At 42.1% G+C, this 20,502-nt stretch overlaps 1 protein-coding gene across 2 annotated transcripts in view; it reads left to right on the top strand.

The window, feature by feature from the left end:
• Positions 1-9,323, top strand: part of LOC111959876 (ubiquitin-associated and SH3 domain-containing protein B) — a 40,520-nt gene extending 31,197 nt beyond the window's left edge. The window contains exons 11-15 of one of the 2 annotated variants that reach the window (XR_002876733.2): positions 47-191; positions 1,429-1,535; positions 1,890-1,999; positions 2,235-2,440; positions 7,490-9,323. Coding sequence is in view for 1 of the 2 variants with exons in the window: in XM_023981717.1 (XP_023837485.1) it covers positions 47-191; positions 1,429-1,535; positions 1,890-1,999; positions 2,235-2,372 (500 nt within the window). In the remaining variant the exon portion in view is untranslated. Of the gene's footprint in view, positions 1-46; positions 192-1,428; positions 1,536-1,889; positions 2,000-2,234; positions 4,246-7,489 lie in introns of those variants that run through there. The other variant, XM_023981717.1, reaches the window with a different exon arrangement.
• Positions 9,324-20,502: the final 11,179 nt, after the last annotated feature.

Raw genomic sequence — 20,502 nt, 5'->3', positions numbered from 1 at the left:
GCAGTCTTCCTCTTTTGCTGATGTGCCTCTCTGTCTCCTCTTGCAGGTCTGCAGCAGGATGGCAAGCTGAAGATCAGAGTGGAGCCAGGGCTATTCGAGTGGACCAAGTGGGTCTCTGGGAGCTCTCTTCCTGCCTGGATCCCTCCCACAGACCTGGCTGCATCCCACTTCACTGTTGACACAACATACAGGTGATACAGGCAAGACTATTTCCTGGTTCACCTCCAACCTGTACTCTTACTGGCCATTTACACTATACAAGCGTCACTCGTCTAGCCACGATAGCCTCGCCCTCATGTGGGTGCTAACAAGCTTGAAAGCATGCTAGGTAGTGCTATGTATCAACAGCTATTGTCAGCCAATCCAGTAGGGGTTGGAAGCTATGGTGAGATTCGATTGGTCACTCGCATAGCGATATCACTGAGGATCTGAAGAAAATTCTGCCTGCCCTTTTCAGCTTCCACGTCCGTGCTCGCATCGCTCAACAGTCCCCCGCCCACTCTGCTTATTTTGCTTTCCTTACATTTAAAATGAACAGTGGTGTAAAGTACTTAAGTAAAAATACTTGAAAGTTATTTTTGGAGTATCTGTACTTTACTATTTATATTTTTGACATCTCTTACTTTTACTTCACACATTCTGAACGAAAGTGATGTACTTTTTACTCCATACATTTTCCCTGACACCCAAAAGTACTCATTACATTTTGAATGCTTAGCAGGACAGACAAATTGTCTAATTCATACACTTATCAAGAGAACATTCCTGGTCATCCCTACTGCCTCTGATCTGATCTGGCGGACTCACTAAACACATGCTTCGTTTGTAACTTAAGTTCTGAGTGTTGGAGTGTGCCGTGCCCCTGGTTATGCGTACATTAAAAAAATAAGAAAATGGTGCCGTCTGATTTGCTTAATATAAGGAATTTGAAATGATTTATACCTTTTTCTTTTGATACTTAAGTACATATAAAACCAAATACTTTTCGACTTCTACTCACGTTGGTATTTTACTGGGTGACTTTCATTTTTACTTGAGTCATTTTCTATTAAGGTATCTTTACTTTTACTCAAATATGACAATAAGGTACTTTTCACACCACTGAAAGCGAATGGCTTCCAATGTTTCACAGCACGATGCCGCTTCGATGTGTAAACGCAGAGTTAGGCCCAACCCCTAGTCCCTCTAGCCTTGGACCTAGGCACAGCTATAAAGAAACCAGATATATACAAATAATATGGTCAACATTCCATTAAGACTATCATAGAAAATGATGGAGCGACTACGATATTGCCTATGCTTATTTAATTCCTTCTGACCTACGTACATGAAGTGGTAAAGGTAGGGGCTAAGGGTTGTTACTGGATGGGGCCAGAGCCTTTTCAGCAATACCTCTGTCTCACATGTTCTCTCTGTTTCTTCCCACAGACCTCTCATACCGATAAGCAAACTTAGCGTGTCGGAGTCCTATGACACGTACATGAGCCGGAGCTACCAAGTGACCAAAGACATTCTGTTTGACTGCAAAAACATGGGTAATTATGATGCAGGGTTCAGTCACTGGTGTGGCTTTGGATGGGATGTGAATTTAAAAAACAGTCCTGGGTTGAATTAGTACTTATCTTTCAAATCCTTTGGCTGTGCTCGATTGAGCTTGCCTGGCGCAATGGAATCAACGGATTCCAAGACGGATCCCAAAAGTGCAAACACTTCTCATCTCCCACTCCACTCTAGACAGGCTCAATCAAACGCTCAGGGTATTTGAAAGAAAACAAATACTTTTTTAACCCAGATGTGATACAGAAACATCATGTGTGGGATGAACATTGGGATTCATTTGGTCCGTGTTGTTCTTCCGTTCCCTCATTTCCTCATCTCCCACTCTGTAGGAAACAACATACTGATTGTTGCCCACGCTTCCTCTCTGGAGGCCTGCACCCGACAGCTCCAGGGCCGCAGCCCCCAGACCTCTAAGGACTTCATCCAAGTAGTCAGGAAGGTCAGCTGGAGTTTATTTTACTCGCTCAATGTGATCTTTTCTTTTGATCTCATTGTGTCTTCCCCCTCACTCTTTTTCACTCTTACTTTCACTCTATGCCGGTCTCTCTGTACCTGTGTTTCTGCCTGTGTTTCTGTCTGTCTCTCTCTCTGTCTGCCTTTCTCTTTCTCCCCCCCTGCCTTTCCACCCATACTGCCTTTGTTGCGGCTGACGAGAGCCTCTTTCCCTCCTGTAGATCCCCTACCTGGGTTTCTGTTCCTGCGAGGAGCAGGGCGACACAGGGGTCTGGCAGCTGGTGGACCCGCCCATCCTGCCCCTCACACATGGACCCAACCACAGCTTCAACTGGAGGGAGACCCTCCTTCAGGAATGACATCCGCTTCCCTGGAGAGCAGACTTGCTCAGCCTCATCCTGAGGCTTAAGTTTCTGCTCAAATAACAGTGAGAGACCCCACCAGAGTCAATGGGTGGTTGGACCTGGATGTACTGTACTGTACATATGGTCATTTGACAGTATTGTTGTTAGTGAGAGCAGAGAGAGAAGAGAGTGAAGTTGGAGAGGGCAGGGCTACTGTAAGTCTCAGGGCCTGGTTGATTGTGGAGGCTATCACTCAGCTGGCTACAGCAAGCACATGGACCATTACATATGACACCGCTGCGAGTCAACAGCGTGCCAGAAGGGAGTCACAAGGTTGAGAACATTGACCTAAAGAAATGAGCAGAATTGTTTGTGTTTGGAAAAGCAATTGCATTCCTTGTCCCGCTTGCAGATTAACTGTTGACGAGGGCAAATGTTATCCTCAAAAGCCCTTGACTGTAGCCGCAAGTCATCTCACAGATGTTTCCCAGCGTGGAATCTGTGTTTCTGTGTGTATAAAGTTGATCTCGTTGGGGGAAAAAACCTGCTAAACTTAATTCATGCTCTCTTGAATACTGTACGTACAACCACTTATTCATCCATTTAAACGGATTGCAGTGTGGTCAATATGATGTCTTTTATGACTTTATGGTCACGTTGTATAAAAACTTTGTGTTAATGTAAGTAACCAGAAAAATACATCTTCGCCTGGTTGTAATGTGTTATGTGACAAGATAACAACCAACATATGACATATTTACTATGAAATCCTGAGCTCGTCATAAAAAATACATCTTTATGTGGTTGTAACCGAGACTAGTTGGAAATCTGGTTTTATGACTTCTTCCCAACCAGAAAACTGGTTTACAACTAGTTTACAACCAGAAAATGACGTCATTAAGACAGCATGTGCCAAATGTTTTTCACTGGGTGGCTTGTCACCTGGTTTGTTTGAAACAGTCTCGATGGCACAAAGTGCACTATTGACAATCACAGGTGAGCCTTGGTGAGGCTGGTCGAATAACCAGTAGTTAGGAAATTGTATGTGTTTGTTTTACATAATGTAAGGTCTTATGGCAGAATAGTTGTTGACCACTGCACTAGAAAACATCTTTCATTCTTCCAGTTGTGAAATATAATATACAAAAGACCTGTCCCATGGTAGGGAAATACATGTTTTTCTCAGGTGTAGATTTCATTGTGACCTTATACAGTATGTGCATTTCATTGGGCCATGAAAATTGTTGTGAGCGCCTCTTAAGATTGAACCTGATTTCTCTTGATGTCTCAGTGATGTCAGAGAGATGTTCTCTGCTCATTGAGTCAGCTTTTGTTTAGCCTCCTCTAAATCTATCTGATCTAATCTTTCTGCAAATATTGATTATTAAGGAGGCTCTTAAACAATGCTCTGGTGCTGTTCTTCCATTGATACATGCAAGTACGATACTTACAAGTACAATTACAAATTTGTGATAAAAGTGTCAGTGAGGAACAAAGCAGGCCTACATCAGAGGTTAGCCACATGCACTGTTGAGGAAACCCTGGAAACCTAAAAACTGAGGAGGAAGCCATCTCTGTCAATTTGTGTTAATTTATTTTCTCCAATATTATATTTCCAAATGTATATAAACGTTAATTTAAGAAATACATTTTTCACCTCACATAGTTTAGAGGACTAGTGGGCTAAGATGTGCAAAAGATTGAAATGAAAACAAACTGATTGAAGGAGGAGATGATACAGTATTCCCTGTATATTCAGATATGAGCATCTCTGAGGTGGGTTCTTTATTTTGTTTCAAATATTGTCTGAACCCCCCCCATATGATACTGACAGTATCACTGTTTCAGATATGTAGAAGTTACATATCAAATTAAAGAAATCAGGTCATTTTGTTTTGTATTGTTATCTTTTTTGGGGGGGATGGAGAATTCCTTCAACAGTTTGTTCAATATGTAGTATTATGGTTTAGCCACTAGGTGTAGGTGTAAGACCTTTGGAGTTGACTACATACAGTATCTATCTTAGCAGAGGCGTCATGCCCATATGGGCACAGGGGCACGTGCCCCCTCAGATTTGTTTTTTTTTGTTTCAGATGTTAAATTAATTACTAACCTTAATTTTTAAGTCCACGTTTTATCATAATTATTTATAAAAATGATCTGTCAGCTGTATTTTTTGGAGGGGGCACACTTACTGGACCAGGCAAAGAGTACCCCCACCCACATATAATTGAACAGGTAAAGAGGTATGCTTAGATAACCTATGCAGGAAAATAGACATATTTTTACATAGAATTAGGCATAATGATTATGGATCTAGATTGCAGGAAAAATATGTTTCAGGTGTTTGCAAAATTCTCCATCATTACGTACTTTGTGCCCCCTTTAAAATAATRGGTGCATGACATCCCTGCCTGAAGTGATTTAAAAACAAATATATCCTTAGAAAGGGATGATGGAAGTAGACATAAATAACAAAGTGAAAGGAATAAGATACTATTGTGTAAAATTAAAAAATCTAATCTTTCGAGCTTTTGGTGGGATGGATTTTTGGCCTGCCTGGTGACATCAACAGGAGGTAAATTAGACCAATAAGAAAGAGAGTTCCAAACCTCTCTGACAATAACAACTAGGTTTCACTTTTCCCCTCCCCACTCAGACCACTCCCAGACAGTCCTAGCTAAATTCTTGTTTGAGAAAGTGCTCTTTGCCAAGCAGTTTCTTTTTGACCTTTTAAATTGAAAACAATCACATTAAGGTACTTAATTGTTACCCAGAAATTATATGATACTAGCATAAAAACAGCTGTGTTAGACCTTTAAAGGGATACTTCAGGATTTTGGCAATTTTTATGTCTGTCCAGTATAAGGGAAGTTAGAGGTAGTTTTGTGAGACAATGCTAACTAGCGAAGCACAATGACTGGAAGTCTATGTACCCATAGACTTCCAGTCATTGCGCTAACGCTAGTTAGCAACTTCCTTAAAACTGCACACAGGGACATAACAATGGTATCCAGAAATTCATCTGACTCTGAGGAAGTAGATAAAGGGCCTTATTGCTAAAATCCTGAAGTATCTCTTTAAGTCAGGTTAAACCAGACTGAGCTCTGCCGTCAGTCTGATTTACCAGGCAAACGTGACCATATCACACGTGATGATGATGCATTTATGTCGTCAGCACCACTGATTATGTACCAAGCAACACACGTAATCATGCATACAAGTAGGCTATACATCCCCACAGTGGCGCTGTCATAATACCCATAAAACCTAGAGGTCAAACAGGGAAATGGTTCTAATAATTTTTCCCATATGGAATTTTAGAAACACTTAAAATGTTTCGTGTAGGCTTACCCTGGCGTGACGTTTTGATAACCATGTAAATCTCTCTCGGACAAGGTGACTTTTATCAATATATTCGGCTCTATTTAATATCAGAATCGAAAATGCCACTTAGCATCAAGTAGACATCATGCAAGACTACAAATCCCTGCAAGCTCCTGCACGTCATCTCTAGCTGACACCTTTGCCTTCAGGTATTGTGTCAATATAAAACTTGCACAAGACAGTTCCCAGAATTGTCAATTTAAAGAAATGTTGCCAATTTATTCATTACTAAATGTAGCTAACATTAGATAGTTAATCCAGAGATTCTTACCTTTGCCTCGATTCTGCAGTCTTGCCCAGATCATCATGGCATTTGTAGTTCTTTATGATAGCCACATTAGCAGCTAATTAGTGTTTCATTTTGAAGGGGGTAAATACAGGCCTTGTACTAGGAGATTTACATGGTTATCAAAACGTCACGTCAGGTTAAGCCTACACGAAATACAGCCCTTATTTTAAGTGTTTCTAAAATACCCTATGAGAATGGTGGAAACACGATTGGAACCATTTCCTCATACTGTGGTACTCTATGGTATGACTACAAATCTGACAACCAACTCATACCTCTGATTATGTGCATAAAACTTCCATGAGAGTCAATTGTGTATCAATCATCTTGTTGAGTTTTTTGGGAAACAAACAGCATCCTTCTATCAATAGCATCTTTCTCACTTGTTGAATCCTTATCTCTGTGTAATTAGAGACCCAAATGCAACATTTATTTACTCTGACGTTGGGTTATTGTTGCACAGACTTCCAATTATATTTTGTGGCCTGCTCATCCCTATTTACTCCAGCGTATAAATACACCTGGGGCTTTGGGGCTCTGGTTTCAGACACTGTTTCAGCACCGGCAGCAGCTTAAAAAGCCTGGCCAACGGGTTTATCCGAGCTGGGGATATTCGATCTCTGCCACTCTTGTCCTGATTTAACCTGAACTCTCCTTTAATGAGCCAGTCCTCTCCCATCCCCAACAGAACTCTGATTTGGAGGCCAAATTAAATGTATTAGTTAGATTTTTGGTATGTGCTATGATTGCCCTCTTCTAAAATACCTAAAGTAGACTGGGAAATGAGAGAAGTGATGCATTGACCCACTTAGATGTAAACAGGACTTTTTATTACCTGGGGCTAAAATCTTCACTTAGCAAAGCATCATCTACTACTGCAGTGCAGAAAAACTCAGCAACCATCTGAAAACAAACAAGTTTCTATTAAATCTCCCAGACAGACAGATGCTTATTGATGCATGAAAAAATTATTTGCTGAATATACAACTTTGTTGAAAACCTCTGTATAGAAATAGGTCAACAACAAAACGTTTTATTGAGGAAATTGATATCAAGGTAGATATCAGTTAGATATACTTAGGTAGATATTCAACATAAATATACAGTTCAATTAAGAATTTTGTTGAACAACTTGATGTAAGGACATTTCGTGTTTTGTGTCCTAATCTTCCTGTCAAAACAAGAGTGATGTTTTACCTCTGACATAATCTCTCAAAGTCTTTCAGAGTTTAATCTATTCCCCATCTACAGTAGTATGGAGATCCAGGGTGTCTAGGTCGCATGTTCCCCTCCTTTGTTTCCCCTCAAATTGAAGACCAGCACTTTTGTGTGTATCTATTAATTATTTTGGGTTTGCAGTTACTTTTTTATTAGAAATTGTGTCTTTTTAGTTTATCAAGATTTAACTTGCTTTGCTGTGCTTCTCTTTTTGTTTCCTCTACTTGATTTATTGTAGACTCCTGCCCCTTGTCTGGTCACCTTGGAGACGGGAGTTGGTCAAGGTCTGCCACAACTGTGCCTGTTGACTAACAAGCTACCTGAGCTACTTAAAATGGAGCTTTTAGTCCACTCTGGGCCTGCTGCTGGAGGGGGAAGTCACCACCAACACAAACACCACCACCACCTTCCCCCAGCTGCCGCCTACCTGGAACCAGAGGGAGACCTGAGTTGACAATGCTGTCTAGCATGCAGTTAAGGGACAGTCGACCCCTACACCTGTGTGAGTGGTATGTCTGTCTCACATCATCGTCAGTGTCCAGCCTCTGTTGCAGATTGGAGTTTTCCTTAAATCAAATCAAATTTTATTGGTCACATACACGTGTTTAGCAGATGTTATTGTGGGTTTAGCGAAATGCTTGTGTTTCTAGCTCCAACAGTGCAGTAATATCTAACAATTTCACAACAATACACACAATATACACACATCCAAAGTAAAGGAATGGAATTAAGAATATATAAATATTTGGACGAGCAATGTCGGAACGGCATAGACTAAGATACAGTAGAATAGAATAGAGTATATACATATGAGACGAGTAATACAAAATATGTAAACATTATTAAAGTGACCAGTGTTCCATTATTAAAGCACCCAGTGATTTCAGGTCTATGTATATAGCGCAGCAGCCTCTAGGGTGCTACTGATGGCTATTTAACAGTCTGATGGCCTTGAGATATAAGCTGTTTGTAGTCTCTCGGTCCCAGCTTTGATGCACCTGTACTGACCTCGCCTTCTGGATGATAGCGGGGTGAACAGGCAGTAGCTCGGGTGGTTGTTGTCCTTAATKATCTTTTTGACCTTCCTGTGACATCGGGTGCTGTAGGTGTCCTGGAGGGAAGGCAGTTTGCCCCCGGTGATGGGTTGGGCARACCGCACCACCCTCTGGAGAGCCCTGCGGTTCCGTCTTATTCTGAAGGCAGCTCTGACTTGAGGACAGAAACACATGTGATTAGTTAATTTTAGGAAACAAATGTGATTGGTTCAGTTTAGGGTTATGTGTTGAAGTTAGGTTAGAAAACAAAATTGCACTATGTTGAACAAGGAAAACTTCACTCAACACCTCTGTAGTGAACTCATAGACAAGTTGTTTTCTGTGGATAGATGCTGGCTTTGGCATCAGTGTACAACCAATTACAGGGACCCACCAGGGTTACTGCACACTCCAATCTCCACAAACTCAGCCTGGAAGAGCAGACCTGTGCTGCCTCTGAAGAACTATGTTTTTGCATGTYTCTAGTAATGCCAATGTTTACAGTACATGGGCTGATGTCGACTTTGAAAAAACTCCTATCCCCGCTGGATTGGGCTGTGTCGGTATCATTTCCGAAGCTCTTCTATTGATTGTGTTTATCCTCTGTGATTGCAATATTCCAGTCTCTCATTAGTCTGATGTTGAKTAATTTGTTTAGCCTTTTGTTTAATGCCAAGCTATAAACCACACCAATTCCTCACGGATGTCTGAGGGACCCAAATAAATGCCTCACTGTTTATCTTCTCTTATTGCCTGAAACCTAATTTGTATTGGACAAGATACAGGGTGAGTGTTATTTTTAGGGAACTTCCACAAGAATACACTATGCTCATTTATTGACCAATATTTAAAAAAGGAACATGTTGGAAGTTGTGTATCGCATTGGTCTACACCCCAAATAATGGTTTTGAAAAGGTGTGACTGAGATAGAATCATGGCAACGSTATTATTACAACTGCCAGGTCGCAGTTGTAAATGAGAACTTGTTCTCAACTGGCCTACCTGGTTAAATAAAGCTGAAATATTTTTTTTCAATAAAAATTCATTTGGGAATCATGCCTGTACCAAGTTTCATGCTTTTATGAAATAATTTATATATATTTTTTCACTTATCGCCTGGACTATGTATACATGATGGTACTATCATGTTGTTTGTGTGAATGCAAATATAGTATTGTGTTGATTATTGCATTTCCTCACAATATGTGTTGAAGATGCCATATTATTTGGACAATGTAATGAATAGGTTTTTGGTGGCTACAGACCTTTTCTAATTCCAGTGCATTTTCTCATACAAAACTATAAATTAACTTAAGCATCTGCAGCTGAAGAACTGGGCTTTCGATTGAACATTTATGATATTGACTTAGTGGTCTTGTACAGATGTCTTTCAGGCAGGTATTGATTATCAGAAAATAAATAATAGATCCTCATGAAATAATGAAGTAGTTGCAGTTGATTAGAACGTTTTTATTAAGCCCTTACTCCATATGCAATCAACCTTTTTCCATAGGCCAGTCACATTCATTGTTCGTTGCCTTAAATGTCTTGATTTATGGAGTGATAGGCCACGGAAGAGGCTGATAAAAGCACAGGCGATTTCATGCCTCTTAAAAAACAAGTAATTATCGGAGAGCAGTGAATCTTTGCAATCTAATAGTGCTCTCCGTGTTCTTCTCAAGCTTTTAAACTAATTCGTGATTGATCGCTAATTATCGGTGACGGAGCCTCTCGAGACAGCTGTACTTCCCACCTCAAACATCCCCCCGCCTTTTCTCTGATTGAAAGAGCTATAACTTTCAAACGGTCGACTCTGCTCGTTGTTTGGTTGAGTCAATAGACTTCAAGACGTTTGAATAATCATTGTGCCCTTTCCCAATAAAGAAGGTTGTTTCACAACAATAAAGCATCAGGCACCCAAKATTACCTGCTGGATGGTGCAATAATGGTAAGCACTACTAAATAACCTAACCATTTAGATTGAAATACATCAGTATTGCATCGTTATTACAATTGAATATGGTTACATAGCCTAGCATACTGTTGCTTCCGAGGTAAATATCCTAGACCTAGAAGATCGCTAAACATGTACCAATATCACAGTGAAATGGTCAAAGAAACGACTCCTAATTGGCTAAATATTGATTGCAGTGAGTCAAAAATGTTGGCTCAAGAACCCCTGGACTTGTTCCCTTTCCAGGCGGCACGTGACAGGAGTTGCTCTCTATGGCCAGCGCAATTGATGTGAGCTATATTGATGTGAGCTATTTGGATGTGAATCGCCATTCTCCCACTAAGTAAAGCATTAAGAATGGGTGTCGTCAATGACAATGAATTTGTTTTCAGCGCTAGATCAATTGAGGTCTGCTTTTGTCTGTCTTGGAAATCTATTCGCCAATTGCATTGCCTCGAGCCTTAGGATAGGCTATAAAAGTGGACTTCGTTTTTCAAGCAGTATAAAGGCTAGCCTGCATCAGTGATGCTGGCAAACTCAGTTGTAGACTAGTCTACCATAACAAGTGACCAAAGAATATCTCCTGACCATTCTCTGACAAAATTTGGGACCAAAAGAGGACCAAACTATGCGCTGCACTTGACGCGTAGGCTAAGCGATAGGCTATATTACCAGGTAGGTAATGCTATACCATTCTTGATTTATAGGCCTATTTGATTATTATTGGCTGTAATAATAATGGTAATATAATAATGATAATAATAATGGCCTAATTATTAATCAATTAAAGTTTCAGTAATCAGGCAATTAACGCAAAAATGTAGCTCGAAATCTTGTTCTATGTTTATTATCTGCCTATATCTTTTGAATCAGGTGGCTATGGCAAATATAATCAAGAGGTCATTTCAGCATGATTTCGACTTTTTGTGTCTCAACGTTCTGATTGTTTCCAGGAAAGTTCATATTTGCAAAATATATGGGTTTCAAGATGAAAGGGGTCTTTTGACAATAATAAGGTGTACACTTTACATACAGTAAGTACTTCATTGATACATTTGACATAAGGCCCCCTCTTATTGAATTGACTTTCTGCAAATGTTTGGGTGCTGACTGCATCAGTGGAGAGACTGGTTGTATATGCAGATATTCTAATGCAGTGAGGGGTGTGAGGTTATAATTTATATTTCTAGTTTTTCCTAGAATTAACTTTGTGGCTTTCACTGTCGATGACATCGATAAATGATCAGGCATGGACGTTCGTCCAATGACAAATGAGTGATAGAAAATCTGAAAGCGAAATGCCTGTGAAATTATGTGCAATTTGAATCCAGTGGGGGTCACTGGAGAGCCATCTTGTGAGGTAGGCATGACGCTCCAACCCCTCTAGGCGAGCTGGCTGCCCTCAACAATCAGTCAGTGTTGTTGGTTGCTCTGGCCCGAACTATGTTGTCGGCTGTCTTGGACTTTAGGACCTACTGTTGAGAACGCTGTTCAATTGGCTCTGATAAAGGTTTATGTTTTAAATATCTTTGAACTGTTATTTCATGGTAATTTATGTCATTGCATTTGCACAACTGTGCATGTTGTTGTTACCCTTATAAAAAAAAGATGTCAGTTTTTAAACAGGAGTAAAAGTGAAGTTACTGGAGGCAACTTTTTTGGACCAGTAATTGCAGAATAACTGCACTGTAACTTCAGTTATACTGCAAAATTACAAAATGCAAAATTACAAAAAAACATTTATTTTGTTACGTTTTCCTAATTAATCGACACACAATAACCCATAATGACAAAGCGAAAACAGGTTTTTAGATTTCTTTTGCAAATGTATATAAAAAAAAATATTTAAAAAAAATACCTTATTTACATAAATATTCAGACACTGCTATGAGACTCGAAATTGAGCTCAGGTGCATCCTGTTTCCATTGATCATCCTTGAGATGTTTCTACAGTTGATAGAGTCCACCTGTGGTAAATTCAATTGATTGGACATGATTTGGAAAGGCACACACCTGTCTATATAAGGCTCCACAGTTGACAGTGCATGTCAGAGCAAAAGCAAGTCATGAGGTCAAAGGAATTGTCCATAGAGCTTTGAGGCAGCATTGTGTCGAGGCACAAATCTGGGGAAGGGTACCAAAACATTTCTGCAGCATTGAAGGTCTCCAAGAACAGTGGCCTCCATCATTCTTAAATGGAAGAAGTTTGGAACCACCAAGACTCTTCCTAGAGCTGGCTGCCTGGCCAAACTGAGCAATCGGGGGAGAAGGGCATTGGTCAGGGAGGTGACCATGAACTTGATGGTCACTCTGACAGAGCTCCAGAGGTCCTCTGTGGAGATGGGAGAACCTTCCAGAAGGACAACCATCTCTGCAGCACTCCATCAATCAGGTCTTTATGGTAGAATGGCCAGACTGAAGCCACTCCTCAGTAAAAGGCACATGACAGCCCGCTTGGAGTTTGCCAAAAGGCACCTAAAGGACTCTCAGACCATAAGAAACAAGATTCTCTGTTCTGATCAAACCAAGATTGAACTCTTTGGCCTGAATGCCAAGCATCATGTCTGGAGGAAACCTGACACCATCCTTATGGTGAAGCATGGTGGTGGCAGCAGGGGATGTTTTTCAGGGGCAGGGACTGGGAGACTAGTCARGATCAAGGGAAAAATGAACGGAGCAAAGTACAAAGATCCTTGTTGAAAACCTGCTCTAGATCACTCAGGACCTCAGACTGGGGCGAAGGTTCACCTTCCAACAGGACAACTACCCTAAGCACACAGCCAAGACAATGTAGGAGTGGCTTTGGGACAAATCTCTAAATGTCCTTGAGTGGCCCAGCCAAWGTCCGGATGTGAACCCGATCGAACATCTCTGGAGAGACCTGAAAATAGCTGTGAAAATAGCTGTGGCCAGACTGTGACGCTCCCCATCCAACCTKACATAGCTTGAGAGGATCTTCAGAGAAGAATGGGAGAAACTCCCCAAGTACAGGTGTGCCAAGATTTGTACTGTCATACCCAATAAGACTTGAGGYTGATATCGCTGCCAAAGGTGCTTCAGTAAAGATTTTGTATTGTATTGTGCCTTCATTTAACTAGGCAAGTCAGTTAAGAACAAATTCTTATTTTTAATGACGGCCTAGGAACAGTGGGTTATCTGCCTTGTTCAGGGGCAGAACGACCGATTTGTACCATGTCAGCTCGGGTACTGAGTAAAAGGTACTGAGTAAAGGGTCTGAATACTTATGTAAATGTGATATTTCAAAAAAACAGTTTTTGCTTTGTCATTATGGGGTGTTGTGTGTAGATTGATGAGGAAGAAAAATAATTTAATCCATTTTAGAATAAGGCTGTAAAATAACAAAATGTTGAAAAAGTCTAGGGGTCTGAATACTTTCAAAATGCACTGTAATCTTGGAAAGAATGTACAGTAAGTAGGCCTATATTTGTATTTTCCCCCACAATGAAATCGGGGAGGGGACTGTGGATCAGTCTCAGTCCATCCGTTTGTACATARGTCACACGTGATATCTCAGACAGCACTGACCCAATTTTGACAAAACGTGGGTGAATGATGCACCTTGCCATACAGATATATCATTTACAAAATTATGCTGATTGGCCAACGGGGGGCACTGCATCATTCGTGGGGGACTACATGTTGCCTTTTTTTGATCATGGTTAGTGATACATCCTGCAGTCATACGAGACAAAGTACTCACCAAGCTGTCACCAAGCTCTCTCTCTCTCTCGCGAGACTGATCGTAGAGGTCGTGTGTAGAGCTCTGTCATTTTTCTTTACATAATTTCTTTCTTATTTCTATTTTAATGGTGGAGGGGTAAAACATTGTTATTGTATGTCACAATGAAATCGGAAGGGGTACTATGGATCTGTCTCTGTTCATTCGTATGTTAGTCACACGCAATATCTCAGACACCGCTGGCCCGATTTTGACGAAACTTGGGTGAGTGATGCGTCTTGCCATAGAGATCCGGCATTTACAAAATGACACTGATTGGCCCAAATTTCAGGGGACAACATGTTTATGGTTGTAAAATTGTATTTTAGCATGCAGGTATGCATTAATGTTGTATAACTTGTTATAATGTCTTATAACAAGGCATAATACTGTATGTATAATACAGTTTATTTTCTTCCAAGATGGCGTAGCAGTGGGGATATCTGTTTTGATTGTCTTGTCTTGTATATATCGTTTTTCTTCGTATATATTTGTATAATTTTTTTAAATCTCATTTTCCACCTACGGACTGAACATACTCTCCTGCAACCTGCCTCACCCAATGTGGTGTGGATCTGCTATTTTTACACTTTTGAACCGGAACCCCCTTCTGAAGCTAGCCAGCTAACTAGCTACTAGCTAGTAGTCAGTTAGCCACTGCTAGCGGTCATCACCGTTACTTGGACTGCCAGCCTCAGCCCGGGCAACTCTTACCAGCCTGCACAGCGCGATATCTACCCAGAGCATATCGGACTGCTTTTCTCTACTACATCTCCGGATTCCTACTGCAAGCTCTGAACCTTTATTCCGGATCATCGCAGCTAGCTAGCTGCTATCCGAGTGGCTACTCCTGTCTAACGTCTCTGTCCCGAAGCAAGCACCAGTTAGCCTGGAGCTAGCCTCGAACTAGGCCCATCTCCCGGCTAGCCCGAAGAGATCCATCAAGCRATCCCTGGGCTTCAATTACCTTTTTTGCTAATTGGCCTGGACCCTTTGCTGCTGACACRGAGCCCAACCGATCCATCACGACTGGTCTACCGACGTAACCGTCTGAGGGGGTTTCTGTCCCGAAGCAAGCACCAGWTAGCCTGGTGCTAGCTTCGAGCTAGGCCCTTCTCCCGGCTASCCGAAGAATTCCATCAGATTATTCCTGGGCTTCAATACCTCTTCTGTCAATTGGCTTGGACCCTTTTCTGCCGACACGGAGCCCCGCCGATCCATCAGGACTGGTCTGCCGACGTAACCGTCCGAGGGGGTTTCAACAGACTCTCCCATTGCGACGTCCCCCTGAAGTCCATCTGCTAGCCTGCTGCTAGCCCCGGCCTGCTAGCTGTCTGAATTGTCGTGCCTCCAGCTCGCCTAGCTACTCACTGGACCCTATGTTCACTCGGCTACACATGCCTCTCCCTAATGTCAATATGCCTTGTCTATTGCTGTTTTGGTTAGTAATTTTTGTCTTATTTCACTGTAGAGCCTCCAGCGCTGCTCAATATACCTTAGCTAGCCCTTATGTTCCACCCCCCACACATGCGGTGACCGCACCTAGCTTAAATGGTGCCTCAAGAGACAAAACCTCTCTCATCGTCACTCAATGCCTAGGCTTACCTCCACTGTACTCACATCCTACCACACCCTTGTCTGTACATTATGCCTTGAATCTATTCTTCTGCGCCCAGAAACCTGCTCCTTTTACTCTCTGTTCCGAACGCACTAGACGAACAGTTCYTTTTTCCTTTAGCCATACTCTTATCCTACTCCTCCTTTGTTCCTCTGGTGATGTAGAGGTTAACCCTGCAGCCCCCAGCATCACTCCCATTCCCCAGGCGCTCTCATTTGTTGACTTCTGTAACTGTAAAAGCATTGGTTTCATGCATGTTATCATTAGAAGCCTCCTCCCTAAATTTGTTTTATTCACTGCTTTAGCACACTCCACCAACCCGGATGTCCTAGCCGTGTCTGAATCCTGGCTTAGGAAGGCCACCAAAAATCCAGCAATTTCCATCCCTAACTATAACATTTTCCGACAAGATAGAACTGCCAAAGGGGACAGAGTTGCAATCTACTGCAGAGATAGCCTGCAGAGTTCTGTCATACTATCCAGGTCTGTGCCCAAACAATTCGAGCTTCTACTTTTAAAAATCCACCTTTCCAGAAACAAGTCTTTCAATGTTGCCGCTTGTTATAGACCCCCCTCGGCCCCCAGTTATGCCCTGTACAMCATATGTGAATTGATCGCTCCTCATCTATCTTCAGAGTTTGTACTGTTAGGTGACCTAAACTGGGACATGCCGTCCTACAATCTAAGCTAGATACCCTATATCTCACACAAATCATCAAGGAACCTACCAGGTACAACCCTAAATCCATAACCATGGGCACCCTCTTAGATGTCATCCTGACCAACCTGCCCTCGAAATACACCTCTGCTGTCTTCAACCAGGATCTCAGCGATCACTGCCTCATTGCCTGCGTGCGTACTGGGTCCGCGGTCAAACGACCAATCCGCATCACTGTCAAATGCTCCCTAAAACACTTCAGCAAGCAAGCCTTTCTAATCGACCTGGCACGGGTATCCTGGAAGGATATTGACCTCATCCCGTCAGTAGAGGATGCCTGGTTGCTCTTCAGAAGCACTTTCCTCTCCATCTTAATGCCCCATTCAAAAAATGTAGAACTAAGAACAGATATAGCCCTTGGTTCACGCCAGACTTGACTGGCCTTGACCAGCACAAAAACATCCTGTGGCATTCTGCATTAGCATCGAATAGCCCCCTCGATATGCAACCTTTCAGGGAAGTCAGGAACCAAAATACTCAGTCAGTTAGGAAAGCTAAGGCTAGCTTTTTCAAAGAGAAATTTGCTTCATGTAGCACTAATTCCAAAAAGTTTTGTGACACTGTAAAGTAGAGGTCGACCGATTATGCTTTTTCAACGCCGATACCGATTATTGGACCCAAAAAAGCCGATAGCGATTAATCGGCCGATTTAAAAAATATTGTTGTTGATTATGTGAAGTAGATGACACTGTTACGAACAATACTGAATGAAACACTTATTTTAACTTAATATAATACATCAATAAAATCAATTTAGCCTCAAATAATAATGAAACATGTTCAATTTGGTTTAAATAATGCAAAAACAAGGTGTTGGAGAAGAAAGTAAAAGTGCAATATGTGCCATGTAAGAAAGCTAATGTTTAAGTTCCTTGCTCAGAACATGAGAACATATGAAGAAGACTGGTGGTTCCTTTTAACAAATTCTTCATATTCCCAGGTAAGAAGTTTAGGTTGTAGTTATTATAGGAATTATAGGACTATTTCTCTCTATACGATTTGTATTTCTTATACTTTGACTATTGGATGTTCTTATAGGCACTTTAGTATTGCCAATGTAACAGTATAGCGTCCGTCCCTCTCCTCGCCCCTACCTGGGCTCGAACCAGGAACACATCGCCACAGCCACCCTTGAAGCAGCGTACCCATGCAGAGCAAGGGAAACAACTACTCTAAGTCTCAGAGCGAGTGACGTTTGAAATGCTATTAGCGCGCACCCCGCTAACTAGCTAGCCATTTCACATCGGTTACACCACCCCTAATCTCGGAGTTGATAGGCTTGAAGTCATAAACAGCGCAATGCTTGAAGCACAGCAAAGAGCTGCTGGCAAAACGCACAAAAGTGCTGTTTGAATGATGCTTACGAGCCTGCTGCTGCCTACCATCACTCAGTCAGACGTGCTCTATCAAATCATGACTAATTATAGAACATAATACAACAACAGAAATACGAGGCCTTAGGTCATTAATATGGTCGAATCCGGAAACTATCATCTCCAAAACAAACTTTATTCTTTCAGTGAAATACGGAACCGTTCCGTATTTTTCTAAAGGGTAACATCCATAAGTCAAATATTCCTGTTAACATTGCACAACCTTCAATTTATGTCATAATTACGTAAATTCTGGCAAATTAGTTCGAACGGCGCCAGGCGGCCCAAACTGTTGCATATACCCTGACTCTGCGTGCAATGAACGCAAGAGAAGTGACACAATTTCACTGGTTAATATTGCCTGCTAACCTGGATTTCTTTGTCGCCTTAACATAGTGCAGGTTTAAAATATAGTACTATCTGTGTATTGATTTTAGAAGCAATTGATGTTTAATAGGTTAGTACACGTTTGACGCAACGCACAGTGCTTTTTCGCGAATGCGCACTGCAAAAAAACGATTATAGTGTCAACGGCAGTACAGGCTCTAGATAAACTAGAATATCATCAACCATGTGTAGTTAACATAGAATGATTTATGAATTGACTTGATTGTTTTTTATTAAGTTAAGTTTGTAATGACATGAGCTAGCGATACTTAACATTGGCTTCTTACTGGCATTCGCGTAGACAGGCAGGCTCCTCCAATGGAGTGCAGATGTAAAGCAGGTGTTAGAGTGGTGGATAAGTTTTAACTGTAAGGTTGCAAGAATGAATCACGCAAATACAGTAAAAATCTGTCATTTCTGCCCTGAACAAGGCAGTTAACCCACTCTGTTCCTAGGCCGTCATTGGAAAATAGTGAATGTGTTCTTAACTGACTTGCCTAGTTCATGAAGGATCTGCTCATACTGTAAAGTCGCATGGAGAATAAGAGGCAACCCTCCCACAGCTGCCCACTGCACTGAGGATATAGAAACACTTCACCACTGATAGATGATCGTATACGATAATCGAGTTCAGTTTCAATAAGCATGTTGGCTTTCCAACCGTGGTACCCTTACCGTATGGCCAACATCTTCGAGCCACCGGACCCTGCAAGCGAACTTGCCCAACCCCCCCCCCGCCTCCACCCTCCCGCCCCTCGCTTCTCCTTCACCCAACCATCTACATCTGATGTTCTGAAAGAACTGCAAATCTGGATCCCTGCAAATCGCTGGGCTAGACAATCTGGACCCTCTCTTTCTAAAAGATATCCACCGAAATTGTTGCGAACCCCTATTACTTGCCTATTCAACTCTCTTTCGTATCATCTGAGATCCCCAAAGATTGTAAAGCTTTCCATCGTCTGAGATCCCCAAAGATTGGAAAGTGCCTTTTCAAAGGGGAGACACTCTAGACCAAACTGTTATAAGACCTATATCCATCCTGCCCTGCCTTTCTTTGAAAGCCAAGTTAATTAACAGATCACCGACCATTTCGAATCCCCCGTACCTTCTCCACTATGCAATCTGGTTTTCCGAGCTGGTCATGGGTGCACCTCAGCCACGCTCAAGGTCCTAAACGATATCATAACCGCCATCGATAAAGACAGTACTGGTGCAGCCGGTCTTCATCGACCTGGCCAAGGCTTTGACTCTGTCAATCACCCGCGCGTTCTTATCGGCAGACTCAATAGCCTTGGCTTCTCAAATGACTGCCTCGCCTAGTTCACCAACTACTTCTCAGATAGAGTTCAGTGTGTCAAATTGGAGGGCCTGTTGTCCGGACCTCTGGCAGTCTCTATGGGGGTGCCACAGGGTTCAATTCTCGGGCCGACTCTTTTCTCTGTATATATCAATGATGTCACTCTTGCTGCTGGTGATTCTCTGATCCATCTCTACGCAGACGACATCATTCTGTATACATCTGGCCCTTCTTTGGACACTGTGTTAACAAACCTCCAAACGAGCTTCAATGCCATACAACTCTCCTTCTGTGGCCTCCAACTGCTTTTAAATGCTAGTAAAACTAAGTGCATGCTCTTCAACCGATTGCTGCCCGCACCCTCCCGCCCTACTAGCATCACTACTCTGGACGGTTCTGACCTAGAATATGTGGACAACTACAAATACCTAGGTGTCTGGTTAGACTGTGAACTCTCCTTCCAGACTCACATTAAGCATCTCCAATCCAAATGAAATCTAGAATCGGCTTCCTATTTCGCAACAAAGCCTCCTTCACTCATGCCGCCAAACATACCCTTGTAAAACTGACTATCCTACCGATCCTTGACCTCGGCGATGTCATTTACAAAATAGCCCCCAACACTCTACTCAGCAAACTGGATGTAGTCTATCACAGTGCCATCCGTTTTATCACCAAAGCCCCATATACTACCCACCACTGCGACCTGTATGCTCTCGTTGGCTGGCCCTCACTACATATTCGTCGCCAAACCCACTGACTCCAGGTCATCTATAAGTCTTTGCTAGGTAAAGCCCCACCTTATCTCAGCTCACTGGTCACCATAGCAACACCCACCCGTAGCATGCGCTGCAGCAGGTATATTGCACKGGTCATCCCCAAAGCCAACACTTCCTTTGGTCGCCTTCCAGTTCTCTGCTGCCAATGATTGGAACAAATTGCAGAAATCTCTGAAGCTGGAGTCTTATTTCTCCCTTTCTAATTTTAAGAATCAGCTGTCTGAGCAGCTTACTGATCACTGTACCTGTACACAGCCMATCTGTGAATAGCACACCCGTCTACTTCATCCCCATATTATTACTTACCCTCTTGCTCTTTTGCACCCCAGTATCTCTACTTACACATCATCAT

Source organism: Salvelinus sp. IW2-2015, linkage group LG4p (assembly GCF_002910315.2).
Source record: "Salvelinus sp. IW2-2015 linkage group LG4p, ASM291031v2, whole genome shotgun sequence".
NCBI lineage: Eukaryota > Metazoa > Chordata > Actinopteri > Salmoniformes > Salmonidae > Salvelinus > Salvelinus sp. IW2-2015.
This window is presented reverse-complemented; position numbering and strand designations above follow the sequence as displayed.